Source organism: Plectropomus leopardus, chromosome 21, assembly GCF_026936395.1.
Source record: "Plectropomus leopardus strain MGB_pleo_1.0 chromosome 21, ASM2693639v1, whole genome shotgun sequence".
NCBI lineage: Eukaryota > Metazoa > Chordata > Actinopteri > Perciformes > Serranidae > Plectropomus > Plectropomus leopardus.
In genome coordinates, this window is record NC_142196.1 from 28,176,023 (window position 1) to 28,190,192 (window position 14,170).

The following is a 14,170-nucleotide window of genomic DNA, read 5'->3' on the forward strand; positions in this document are numbered from 1 at the left end:
CAAATTTTGACATTTTTGTCTTACTATAGCCTTGCTTTTTGGGTCATTTTTTCGACATGCTATATTATGCTGTTTTTAGCCGTTTTTGCAACTTTCTTTGCTATAGCATGATTCGGCATGCTATTTTAGGTGGTTTAAGACTGCTTTCAGCTGTTTTTGGGAGGAGTCAAATTTTGACATTTTTGCCTTACTATAGCCTGGCTTTTTGGGTCATTTTTTCGACATGCTATATTATGCTGTTTTTAGCCGTTTTTGCAACGTTATTTGCTATAGCATGATTCGGCATGCTATTTTAGGTGGTTTTCAACTGTTTTCAGCTGTTTTTGGAGGGGTCAAATTTTGACATTTTGCCTTACTATAGCCTTGCTTTTTGGGTCATTTTTTCGACATGCTATATTATGCTGTTTTTAGCTGTTTTGGGCCGTTTTTGCAACTTTCTTTGCTATGGCATGCTTCTGAACACTACTTTAGGTGGTTTTCAACAGTTTTCAGCTGTTTGTTGGAGGGGTCAAATTTTGACATTTTTGCCTTACTATAGCCTTGCTTTTTGGGTCATTTTTTCGACATGCTATATTATGCTGTTTTTGGCCGTTTTTGTGACTTTATTTGCTATGGCGCTTCTTGACATGCTATTTTAGGTGGTTTTCAACAGTTTTCAGCTGTTTTTGGAGGGGTCAAATTTTGACATTTTTGCCTTACTATAGCCTTGCTTTTTGGGTCATTTTTCGACATGCTATATTATGCTTTTTTAGCTGCTTTTGCAACGTTCTTTGCTATGGCATGATTCGGCATGCTATTTTAGGTGGTTTAAGACCACTTTCAGCTGTTTTTGGGAGGAGTCAAATTTTGACATTTTTGCCTTACTATAGCCTTGCTTTTTGGGTCATTTTTTCGACATGCTATATTATGCTGTTTTTAGCTGTTTTTGGCCGTATTTGCAACTTTCTTTGCTATGGCGTGCTTCGGCATGCTATTTTAGGTGGTTTTCACCTGTTTTCAGCTGTTTTTGGGAGGGGTCAAATTTTGACATTTTTGCCTTACTATAGCCTTGCTTTTTGGGTCATTTTTTCGACATGCTATATTATGCTGTTTTTAGCCGTTTTGGTAACGTTATTTGCTATAGCATGATTCGGCATGCTATTTTAGGTGGTTTAAGACTGCTTTCAGCTGTTTTTGGGAGGAGTCAAATTTTGACATTTTTGCCTTACTATAGCCTTGCTTTTTGGGTCATTTTTTCGACATGCTATATTATGCTGTTTTTAGCTGTTTTGGGCCGTTTTTGCAACTTTCTTTTCTATGGCGTGCTTCTGAACACTACTTTAGGTGGTTTTCAACAGTTTTCAGCTGTTTGTGGGAGGGGTCAAATTTTGACATTTTTGCCTTACTATAGCCTTGCTTTTTGGGTCATTTTTTTTTGACATGCTATATTATGCTGTTTTTGGCCGTTTTTGCAAATTCCTTTGCTATGGCATGCTTCGGCATGCTATTTTAGGAGATTTTCAATTGTTTTCAGCTGTTTTTGGGAGGGGTCAAATTTTGACATTTTTGCCTTACTATAGCCTTGCTTTTTGAGTCTTGTTTGTCGATTTGCTATATTATGCTGTTTTTAGCTGGTTTTGCAACTTTCTTTGCTATGACATGCTTCAGCATGCTATTTTAGGTGGTTTTCAACTGTTTTCAGCTGTTTTTGGGAGGGGTCAAATTTCAACATTTTTGCCTCACTTTTGCCTTGCTTTTTGGGTCATTTTTTGGACATGCTATATTATGCTGTTTTTGCAAATTTCTTTGCTATGGCATGCTTCGGCATGCTATTTTAGGTGATTTTTAATTGTTTTCAGCTGTTTTTGGGAGGGGTCAAATTTTGAAATTTTTGCCTTACTCTCGCCTTGCATTTTGGGTCATTTATTTGGACATGCCATTGTGTAGTATTATTGGCCATTTTTTCAATTTTATATGCTATAGCATGTCTTGGAACGTCATTTTAGGTGGTTTTCAAACGTTTTCAGCCATTTTTTTGACGGGTCAAAATTGACATTTGTCACCATACACCATTTTTTTATGTTATTAGGTTTTTGGCCTTTTTTTGCTTTTATTAGCACTTTTTATAATTTCACCCGTCTCTACAAGATATAATATAATGTTTTCAGACATTTTTTGATTACACATCAAACTATACTGTGTAGCGTGTTTAATCTATTATTTTGAAAAACTATATGATATATATGATATATATGATGATATGATATGATGTTCTTTAAACACACCCACCCGCTCTCTCTGCAATGTCGGATCTCAAAGTTTTCAGGCTGATCCAGAAAAGAAACGTTGGTTAAGGTTTCTGAAGTGGACATTTATTTCTTATCTAATTTTTAACTCCTGTGAACCCAAAATTTATGAAAAAGAGACAATTCACATTTTTGTTTAGAGCAGAATTCATCTTCAGAAAAACTCAAAACAATTAGTTTCACTTAGTCAAAATGTGCCTCAGGCTGTCAGAAGGTTCTGCCACCATTCAGCCAGCATTAAGCCAGCATTAAGCCAGCATTAAACCAGCATTAAGCCAGCATTAAGCCAGCATTAAGCCAGCATTAAGCCAGCATTAAGCCAGCATTCAGCCAGCATTAAGCCAGCATTAAGCCAGCATTCAGCCAGCATTCAGCCAGCATTAAGCCAGCATTAAACCAGCATTAAGCCAGCATTAAGCCAGCATTCAGCCAGCATTAAGCCAGCATTAAGCCAGCATTAAACCAGCATTAAGCCAGCATTAAGCCAGCATTAAGCCAGCATTCAGCCAGCATTCAGCCAGCATTAAGCCAGCATTAAGCCAGCATTCAGCCAGCATTCAGCCAGCATTAAGCCAACATTAAGCCAGCATTAAACCAGCATTAAGCCAGCATTAAGCCAGCATTAAGCCAGCATTCAGCCAGCATTAAGCCAGCATTAAGCCAGCATTCAGCCAGCATTCAGCCAGCATTAAGCCAGCATTCAGCCAGCATTCAGCCAGCATTAAACCAGCATTAAGCCAGCATTAAGCCAGCATTAAGCCAACATTAAGCCAGCATTAAGCCAACATTAAGCCAGCATTCGGCCAGCATTAAGCCAACGTTAAGCCAGCATTAAGCCAACATTAAGCCAGCATTAAACCAGCATTAAGCCAGCCTTAAGCCAGCATTAAACCAGCATTAAGCCAGCATTAAGCCAGCATTAAACCAGCATTAAGCCAGCATTAAGCCAGCATTCAGCCAGCATTAAGCCAGCATTAAGCCAGCATTAAGCCAACATTAAGCCAGCATTCGGCCAGCATTAAGCCAACGTTAAGCCAGCATTAAGCCAACATTAAGCCAGCGTTCGGCCAGCGTTAAGCCAGTGTTAAGCCAGCATTCGGCCAGCGTTATGCCAGTGTTAAGCCAGCGTTCGGCCAGCGTTATGCCAGCGTTAAGCCAGCGTTCGGCCAGCGTTATGCCAGCGTTAAGCCAGCGTTCGGCCAGCGTTATGCCAGTGTTAAGCCAGCGTTCGGCCAGCGTTATGCCAGCGTTAAGCCAGCGTTCGGCCAGCGTTCGGCCAGCGTTCGGCCAGCGTTATGCCAGCGTTATGCCAGCGTTAAGCCAGCGTTCGGCCAGCGTTATGCCAGCGTTAAGCCAGCGTTCGGCCAGCGTTAAGCCAGCGTTCGGCCAGCGTTATGCCAGTGTTAAGCCAGCGTTCGGCCAGCGTTATGCCAGCGTTAAGCCAGCGTTCGGCCAGCGTTCGGCCAGCGTTATGCCAGCGTTAAGCCAGCGTTAAGCCAGCGTTATGCCAGCGTTAAGCCAGCGTTCGGCCAGCGTTATGCCAGCGTTAAGCCAGCGTTCGGCCAGCGTTATGCCAGCATTTGGCAAGAGTTCATAACATATTCCTCTTGGGCAGAATAACGAGGCGAGTTTCAATTCACAAAAAGCAAAAAGTAAAAAGTAAAAGGTTTCGGGCTGAAAAGAAACGGCGCCGGTGAGCAGGTCGATGTGAGAGCGCTCATTTCAGACGGGTGTTGTCCGGTCAGGTTGCAACCAGTTGCTGGCATCCACCCCATCGCCCACCATCGCCTCACAGTCTTCAGCTGCGGCATCGACAGCCACCACAGTCTCTTCCTGTTTGTAAGTCAGAGCCTCGTCATCAAACAGGATGGGCGGGGCTTCCTCCTCGGTCCCCTTCCCCACGCCGTGCATGCGCTTCCTGTGCTGCTGCAGGTTCCCCTGGCGGTTGAAGCGCGCAGCGCAGAGGTCGCAGGCGAACGGCCGCTCCCCGGTGTGGATGATGACGTGTCTGGCGAGCTGCGAGCGGCACTTCTTGTCTTTGCCGCAGATGTGACAGACGAAGGTCTGCGGCAGGCGCGCTCCGTTGGCGTGGACGACTTCGCTGTGTCTCTTCAGGTGGCTGAGGCGCCTGAAGCTGCGGCTGCAGAAGTCGCAGCCGTACGGTCGATGGTCGCTGTGGATCAGCGAGTGACTCGCCAGAAGAGACTTGAATTTGAAAACCTTGCTGCAGATCGGGCAAGGGAACGCCTTTGCTGTCGCCGTGCTCTTCCTGCGCCCGCCGCCATGTGGCGCTTCGCTTACTTTGACCCTTAGGTGAACGCGCACGTGGTGCTGCTTCAGGCAGGTGGCGCGCTGGAAGCTGCGCAGACAGATGCCGCAGCGGTGAGGTTTGTCACCCGAATGGTTGCTGACGTGGGCTGCGAGGAGCGCTTCTGTTTTTAACCGCTTCCCGCAGACGCTGCAGGTAAATGGCGTGTCGGGCGGCGGGTTTTCCTCGCCATTCCCTCTGTTGGCGTGGACCAGGATCTTGTGGCGTTTGAGCTGGTACTGGCGGCCGAACTTGCGGCCGCAGATGTCGCAGAGGTGCGGGCGCTCTCCGGTGTGAGTCTGGAAGTGGACGGCGAGCTGCGACCTGCATTTGAACTCTTTGCCGCAGAAGTCGCAGAGCAGCGAGCTGGGTGGCTGAGGCTCTGCGGCGCCGTTGACGTGGACGATCTTCTTGTGGTGCTCCAGGTCGTTGGTCCTCATGTAGGCTTTGGGGCAGAGGTCACAGCGGTGCGGTTTGACCCCCGAGTGGATGACCTCGTGAGTTTTCAGCCTGGACCTGCAGCTGAAGGTTTTCCCGCAGATGGCACACAGCCACGCCTGCACCTCGCGCTGCTTCTCCAGCTTGGCCACGCCGTTCGGGTGCAGCCGGTTCAGGTGGTGCTGCAGGTTGTCGCGGCGGTTGAAGCGCATTTCGCACAGGTGGCAGGCGTACGGCTTCTTCCCCGTGTGGATGAAGGAGTGTCGGGCCAGACTCGACTTGTTCTTCATCACTTTACCACAGACGTCGCACATGGTGCTGTCCGGCTCCAACTTCACCACGCCCAGAGGTGCATGCTGGGACTCTGAGTCCAGCTGGATGTCCTGGAGAGCCGAGGCAGACGGCTGAGAGTCCACACCTGAGGGGAGACACAGACACGTTTTTTAAACTCTGCATGAAAACTGATTTATTTAGCATTAATCATAAAACAATCTTTAAAAAACATTCTAAATATATATATTTTTAATCCAAGTTGTATTTTATTTATAAAAACATAAGATAGCAATATAAAGCAGTCCTAATTTTTACTTAACAAATCTACATACAAAAATAGAATTTCACAAGGAAATATGGAAAGTAGAATCCAAATAATAATTAACATTCAGTGCATTTAAATAATAATAATACTAATACTAATCATACATGGATAAATGTACTGGTAAAAAAATAATATGTTATGACCCCTGGGGTCATCTTGATTTGTCTGTTTTCTGTGCCTGTGTTTTTTCTCCCTCTGTGTGTGTGTGTGTGTGTGTGTGTGTGTGTGTGTGTGTGTGTGTGTGTGTGTGTGTGTGTGTGTGCTGTCATTGATCAGAGGGCTCCCAATGAGCCGGTTTAGTGTCGGTGTGTTTATTCTGATCGTCGTGGTCGACTCTGTGAGTATCTTTGTTAAACAGTGTGAATGTCTGAGCGCTTTGTTTCAGTGCGTATCCTTTTTCTTTTATCAAACATTTTCTCCTGTTTTTCAGTTTAGCTTAGAGACTTGTTTTGTGTTTGGCTTTTGTTTTCTTCTGGTAACTTCAGGGACTGAAATGTATTTTTGTTGTTGTGTTTTGGCCCGCTCACATCTGACTTAATAAACTGCTGTTTTGCTTTTGAAAATGACTGAAGCTGGTTGTTCTTGTGGAAAAGCCACACGCATGTCCAGGTTCTCCGTAGGCCGGGGACATAACAAGCTCGTAGAGACACGTCATAATTTAGCATGTCAAAAAAAGGCAAAAACGTCATAATCTAGCATGCCAAAAACCGCATAGTACAGTGTGGCGAAAAACGTCCTTTGTTTGTCTTTTGTTTGCTGTTTGGTAAGTTTAGGGACGAAGTGAGTGAAGTGAGTTTCTGAGTTCTCATCTGAGTTCTGTAGTTACATAAAAGAGGAAAGTAAAACACCCACGCAAAAATAAAATCTCAAAACTTAATTAAGAAAATGAAATTAAAGTAATTATTCAATAACAATTAAGATATTAAATAAAAAGAGCAAAATAATATTTTTAAAATATTATAGATAACATAACAAACTTAAACATGAATTGAAATATATTGATATACTGTATAGTGTAAAAATATCCAAATGGTGAAATTAAAAATAAAAGTAAAACAAAAAAAATCTGTGAGATAAGCATTTTTATTTTCTTTGAATTTATATTTTTAAATAAAATTCAATAATATTGATAATATTATAACTATTCTTAAAATTAATATAAAAACAGATCCTTTTTGCTCAGGATAAAATCACAAACAAAAGCAACATCTCAAAAGTAAATAAAGAAAAAAACTGAAACAAAACGTAAAAAATTTAATTATTAATATGTAAATAAATAGCTAAATAAAAATAATATTAAAAAAATTAGAAGATAAAATTAAAACTACAAGTTATAAAACAGTGATATAAATATAATATATATTTAAGAAACATATTCAAATGAAATCTGATATCATAAAAATATTTTTAAAAGTAAATATTCATATATAAACAGTCGGCCAGGCCATAGCCTGGCGACCTGTCCAGGGTGACCCCGCCTCTCGCCCAGAGGCAGCTGGGATTGGCTCCAGCAGCCCTGCACCTAATTAATATACTGAATAATATAAAAACAGATTCATTTTCTCAGAATAAAACCACATTTGAAAATGAAATCTCAAAAAGTAACTACAGAAAATAAAACTGAAATATTAATAAAAAAAAATAAAGTATTGGACAACGATATATAAAACAAATAAAAATGTAAAAAAAAAATTATGATAAATATGAAATACAAAAATCTGTAATTTGAAAAATCTGGATTTTTTTTCACCTAAAAAAAATCATATATTAAATTGAAATCTTGTGATTCAATCAAAGCAGCATACATTTTTCCCTTAAGAAAATCTGATTTTGGGGTTTGATATTTGGCGACAACTATGGACTCACCATGCCCTCGTGGAGTCCAGGTGGGATCACCTGTGTCCTCCTCCATCACCTCCTCCTCCATCACCTCCTCTTCCTCCTCCATCACCTCCTCCTCGTCCTCGTTCTGTTGGCGGTCTGTGACAGGTGACACACGGCGGCGGCGGCGCTGAGACGAACTTTGTTTGCTCCTGGGAGGCGGTCTGGTCTGGGACCTGAACTGTGGGGGTTTGATGGTCCTGGTCCTGGTTCTGGTGGGGGTGGAGGTGCAGTGCTGCAGCAGAGCGCCGCCGTCTGGTCCGTCTGGTCTGACGGTGAAACACTGCAGCAGCGTCTCCGACGAGCCTGCAGACACACGCACGGACTCTCACCATCAGTCAGTCTGCAGCTGAGACGACACCGATTTATTATTATTATTATTATTATTGTTATTATTATTATTATTATCATCATCTTCATTATTATTATTATTATTATCATCATCATCATCATCATTATTATCATTGTTATATCATTATCATCATCATTATCCTTATTATTATTATTATTATATATAAATATATATAATTATTATTTTCATCATTAATATCATTATTATTATTATCATCATTATTATTATTATGAGCCTTTAATTTCAGCAGGTGAATACACATTAAGCTTCAAAGGCTCACCAAAATGTTTTTAATTGAAAATAAATTGCCAAATAATAATTTTCTAAAAAAAAAAAGCCAAAGACAAAAAAAAGGCCAAATGTTAAATCCCCCAAAATTGTATGAGAAAAAAAAAGAAATCACCCACTGCGACTGTGTGTGTGTGTGTGTGTGTGTGTGTGTGTGTGTGTGTGTGTGTTCTGCTGCCTCCGTGTGTGTGAAAGACGTCACTGCAGTGGTTGAGCTGCTTCTTCAGCGTCACTGACTAACAACGATGATCTGACTGAAGGTAAACAAAAACAAAAACAAAAACAAAAACAGCCTTTAAGCTGTTCATATTCTCCAAACGTGAAAACGAGTAGTCTTTTAATATTATTATTATTCACATTATGTATTTCGTCCCATGACACTTTTTTTGTATGTATTTTTTAAAGACTATTATTTATTATTTATTCATTGATTTTTTTAAAAAAAAAATTATCATCTTGTTTTATTTATTTATTGTTTTATTTGTGAGGTCAGCGTCTTCTGTTCACTTAAAAATAAGCTTACAAGTTTAGTTTACATTCGTATTTTATTCATTTATCCTTATATGCATTCATTTTTTATTTATTCATTATCATTACTTGTGAGGTCCTATGTCACTTAAAAATAAGCTTTACATTTAAATGTATTATTTTATTTGATTTATTTTTGCTTTTTTATAGATATATATTTGTATTGTTTATGTTATTCTTGGTGAGGTCCTACGTCGGGGAATATTGTGTTCTGTTAAAAATAAGCTTTTCATTTTAATTTATTATCTTATTTCATTTCTTTAATCTTTTATTGTTTACATTATTATTTGTGATTTCTGATGTCGGGAAATGTTCTGTTAAAAATCTGTTTCATATTTCAGTTTCTGACCTTCTTTAATTTAAATTTATGATTGTTTAGATTATTGTTCGTGTTGGGAATGTAAGGTTCTGTTTTGTTAAAAATAAATTAGTAAAAAATAAATCATACATCTGAATTAATCGTCATGTTTTATTTACTAATTTTCTGATTGTGTTCTGATTGTATTGAAACCGAATACCTTTTGAACAAATGAATAAACAAAGTAAATGAAATATCTCACGTTGAGAGCAGCTGGTTACCGTGGTGACGACCTGCAGAGACTCGGCCAGGCGTGACTCACCTGCGTGTCTCCAGCCGAGCTGCTGAGTCAGCAGGTCCACCTGGACGGCGGCGTCTCTCCTCTCCGCCGAGTCGCTCTGACAGCCCACCTCCCTCCTCTCCTCCTGCGGACTCTCCCACTGGCAGCCCACCTCCCTCCTCGTGTCCTCCTCGTCCCCCTCGTGTCTCAGCAGGAGGACGCAGAGCTGCTCCGCTGCTCCGGGAGACTCCAGAAGTCCAGATGACATCTTTCACACCTGGACGCCGGCAGAGGACGCATCACGCTCATCATTAACTCGCCGAGTGTTTTATTAAAACTTTTATGACATATATATACACATATATATATATATATATACATATATATATATATATATATATATATATATATATATACACACACACATATATACACATATGTGTGTGTGTGTATATATATATATATATATATATATATATATATATATATATATATATATATATATATATATAATTAATATGTATATATGTATATTGCTTATTTCAATAAATACACACATAAACACATAAATACATACATAAAAACAGAGGCGCAGCTAAATAAATAGAAAGCATTTAAAAGATTCGGGTCATTTACTCGCTGAGGAAAAAACAACAGAGACAACCTCAGGGTTTGAGACAGAGAGACAGAGACAGAGAGAGAGAGAGACAGACAGAGACAAAACACCAGAGAGACAGAAAGACAGAGACAGAGAGACAGAGACAGACAGACAGAGAGAAAGAGACAGACAGACAGAGAGACAGAGACAGACAGACAGAGAGACAGAGACAGAGACAGAGAGACAGAGACAGAGAGAGACAAAACACCAGAGAGACAGAAAGACAGAGACAGACAGACAGAGACAGGAAGACAGAGAGAGACAGACAGAGAGACAGAGACAGACAGAGACAAAACACCAGACAGACAGAGAGACAGAGACAGGAAGACAGAGACAGAGAGACAGAGAGACAGAGAGAAAAGTGTGTTTTCGGGTCCGGGTCGCAGGTGAAAATGGATTTCTGCGATATCAGAAATTTAGATCCTGTTTTTTTTCTTTGTTTTTCTTGCTTGTTGATTTTTGTTTCTTCTCTTCCTGCTTTGTTGTGTGTTTTTAACCTCTGTTACACTTGTTATAACCTCTGTTACACTTGTTATAACCTCTGTTACACTTGTTATAACCTCTGTTACACTTGTTATATGCTGCTATTCTGCACCTCTTTCAAATGTGTCATCCTAAATTTTAAGTGAATTTTTAATCCTTATTTTCAGCATTGCCTCAGTGGGTTTGACTTCCTCCGTCATTGTGTGCCTTTATTCTTCCTCTCACCTTCACCAGCATCATCAGGCAGGTTTGTGTTTAAAACATCAGAGTTAAACTTTACCACAAATTCAAAAATCTTAATCTGTGGAGTAACTGAGTAAATTTACCCTCTAAACTACAAAGTATTATAAATTACAGTGAAGCACAAAGTGGAACCCAAGAACAGTAAATAAAAACAATAACAACAACAAAAACAATAAATAACAACAACAAAAACACAGAATATCAAACCTGTCTGTCTCTTCGTATTTTGACACTAAACCTGTCTGTCTCTTCGTATTTTGACACTAAACCTGTCTGTCTCTTCGTATTTTGACACTAAACCTGTCTGTCTCTTCGTATTTTGACACTAAACCTGTCTGTCTGTCTGAATCAAACTTCCTCTCGCCGCTCGCATGCTAACAGTAGCTCGATGCTAACAGTAGCTCGATGCTAACAGTAGCTCGATGCTAACAGTAGCTCGATGCTAACAGCTAACTAGCCGTCCCGGTAAACGCGGTCGGTGAGGTAAAGGTGAGCTGTTTACCTGTGAGCGGGGGCTCGGGCGGAGCGCGTGAGGAGGACGCGGTGTCTCCGTGAGACGTTTAAAACAAACAAACGGTTGATGAAACTTCTGTAAACATCCAAACAAAACCGACACCGCGGCCCGCCGCGCCGCCACTCTTCCTCGGTCTGATGTCATTTCCGTTTCCGGCGGGGTGTTTTCAGAAGAGGCTCGCGGCTGCCCCAACCGGTCAGCACGCGCACTGCAGCTCCAGACCACCGGCCGGAGACTGACGTCAGCATAAACACACATTTACATAAAAATAAAGAAATAAAATCTCATACAAAAACAATAGCGACGACAGCATGTATGCAACACCAATTTATAATACATCCTTTTAATTTAATCATATATATATTTATTTTGTGAAACAGAAATAATTTAAAGTTGAAGGTAAAAGCACTAATAATAATAATAATAATAATAAATAATTGATTAATTAGAATAATAAAGCAACATTTTCGAGCAAATGATGTATGCTGTATTGACATTACATATCTATATAAACACAATAACAGTACTAGTACTACTTCTGCTAATTATAGTAATTATGAAAATACCACAGCAATATATTTATTATAATCAATATTTATTAATATAATTAATCTTACCTATTAATTTAATGTATTAAATATAATTAATAATATAATTTAAAATATTTTATTTTATTTTATTTATTGTTCTAAATACACACACACACACACACACACACACACACATATATATAAATAAATAAAAAATAAACAATATTTATATTCAATAAATGTATAAACAATAAACTGTCATACATTTTATATTATACACACACAGTGAGGTGACTCGGTTTGAAGAGTGTATACAGATTTTTATTTTTGTAATATTTTGGAATCATACAACATAAATAAAAGCTTTCATTACAATAATGTTCTCAGCAGCACCAGAACCATACGTCAACAGGGTTCAATCAAAACCACAACCATACAGAACCAGAGTTACATCGGCCCAGAGCCATATATAACCAGAGTTACATCGGCCCAGAGCCATATATAACCAGAGTTACATCGGCCCAGAGCCATACAGAACCAGAGTTACATCGGCCAGCCCAGATCCATACAGAACCAGAGTTACATCGGCCCAGAGCCATATATAACCAGAGTTACATCGGCCCAGAGCCATATATAACCAGAGTTACATCGGCCCAGAGCCATATATAACCAGAGTTACATCGGCCCAGAGCCATATATAACCAGAGTTACATCGGCCAGCTCAGAGCCATACAGAACCAGAGTTACATCGGCCAGCCCAGAGCCATACAGAACCAGAGTTACATCGGCCAGCCCAGAGCCATACAGAACCAGAGTTACATCAGCCAGCCCAGAGCCATACAGAACCAGAGTTACATCGGCCCAGAGCCATATATAACCAGAGTTACATCGGCCCAGAGCCATATATAACCAGAGTTACATCGGCCCAGAGCCATACAGAACCAGAGTTACATCGGCCAGCCCAGATCCATACAGAACCAGAGTTACATCGGCCCAGAGCCATATATAACCAGAGTTACATCGGCCCAGAGCCATATATAACCAGAGTTACATCGGCCCAGAGCCATATATAACCAGAGTTACATCGGCCAGCTCAGAGCCATACAGAACCAGAGTTACATCGGCCAGCCCAGAGCCATACAGAACCAGAGTTACATCGGCCAGCCCAGAGCCATACAGAACCAGAGTTACATCAGCCAGCCCAGAGCCATACAGAACCAGAGTTACATCGGCTAGCCCAGAGCCATACAGAACCAGAGTTACATCGGTCAGCCCAGAGCCATACAGAACCAGAGTTACATCGGCCCAGAAACATATATAACCAGAGTTACATCAGCCCAGAGCCATATATAACCAGAGTTACATCGGCCCAGAGCCATACGTGAGCGGGGTTAGGCCGGTTCCCGGTCTAACTGTGGTTCTGATGGTGGAACATTAAAATCGTCCGCCATGATTGTCTCTCTCTGTGTGCTTCACAAGAACAAAGACGACAACATCGACACTGAGAACAACCGAAGGAATAAATATTCTTCTTCCCGCTTCCTCTATGTACATTATTAACAGCTCGCCTCGATCTCCGCCCAAAAACAAAACCACCAACCAGCAAACAAACAGGAAACACAGAAACCACACCATGAAGGGGTTAAACATCATGCGTTCATCTCAGGTTTATCCCAACTGAAGACGTGTGTGTGTGTGTGTGTGTGTGTGTGTGTGTGTGTGTGTGTGTGTGTGTGTGTCGCACGTTTCGCACGTTAGACCTCTAACCTGCAAAGACGAAACACCACTGAAGAAGACGGATAGACGGACGGAAGATTAATAAGATCTTTTCATGTGGAACAAAAACACAGAAATAAGTTTGTGGAGCTGAAGTGGAGGACGAGACTGAAAAGTCAAAAGACTTTAACCAATCACACGATTCTCCTGATTATCGACATGTTCATCAGATATTCGACTTAACGTTTGGTCTTTATGGTTCCAGCTTCTCTCTCCTTGTTAACCCTTTGAAACCTGAACAAATCAGCATGATTTCTTTTTTAAAAAACATCAGAAGAAAGCACTGAGCGACAAAAGAAGAGACACAAAAAGTAGAGAAAAATTAGAAAAAACGACAACAAATTTACTTAAAAACATTCATTTAAAAAAGAAAATAAAACAACGAACAAATGACCTGAAAAAGTGCTTAAAAATTATAACAATTCTGTAATTCAATTTAAACATGTAATTATGATAACTCTAAATACAGTTTTTCACTAGATGTTTTTTCTTCTTCCCTGGACGTTTTTTCTCTAGCGTTTTAAAAATCATTTCAAAAATAAATCCACCACATTTTTGGCCTTTTTTCTCATGTTTTTTCATATAAATCAAAAGGTGAAGTCACTCCAGGTGTTAAAGGGTTAATGAATATCTGTGATCTCTGTATGCTGACGACGCTCCGCTGTCCACCACGGTTTACACTCGGACATTTTGTCTCATACTTCTCAAAT

The 14,170-nt window shown here is 40.4% G+C and overlaps 2 protein-coding genes across 7 annotated transcripts in view; both read right to left on the bottom strand.

Moving 5' to 3' along the window:
• Positions 1-2,329: 2,329 nt before the first annotated feature.
• LOC148186113 (zinc finger Y-chromosomal protein 1-like) lies at positions 2,330-11,297 on the bottom strand. The gene is made up of 4 exons (XM_088072145.1): positions 11,143-11,297; positions 9,299-9,533; positions 7,496-7,816; positions 2,330-5,449 (listed from the first exon to the last, which is right to left on the bottom strand). The coding sequence occupies exons 2-4, from the start codon at positions 9,522-9,524 to the stop codon at positions 4,008-4,010; spliced, it is 1,989 nt and encodes a 662-aa protein (XP_087928271.1). The 5' UTR covers positions 9,525-9,533; positions 11,143-11,297; the 3' UTR covers positions 2,330-4,007.
• Positions 11,298-11,983: 686 nt separating this feature from the next.
• Positions 11,984-14,170, bottom strand: part of LOC121940330 (receptor-type tyrosine-protein phosphatase mu-like) — a 121,753-nt gene continuing 119,566 nt past the window's right edge. For all 6 annotated transcript variants that reach the window (XM_088072210.1, XM_088072213.1, XM_088072211.1 and 3 more), the window contains one exon: positions 11,984-14,170. This exon is cut by the window's right edge and continues 940 nt beyond it. The gene's annotated coding sequence lies outside the window, so the exon portion shown is untranslated.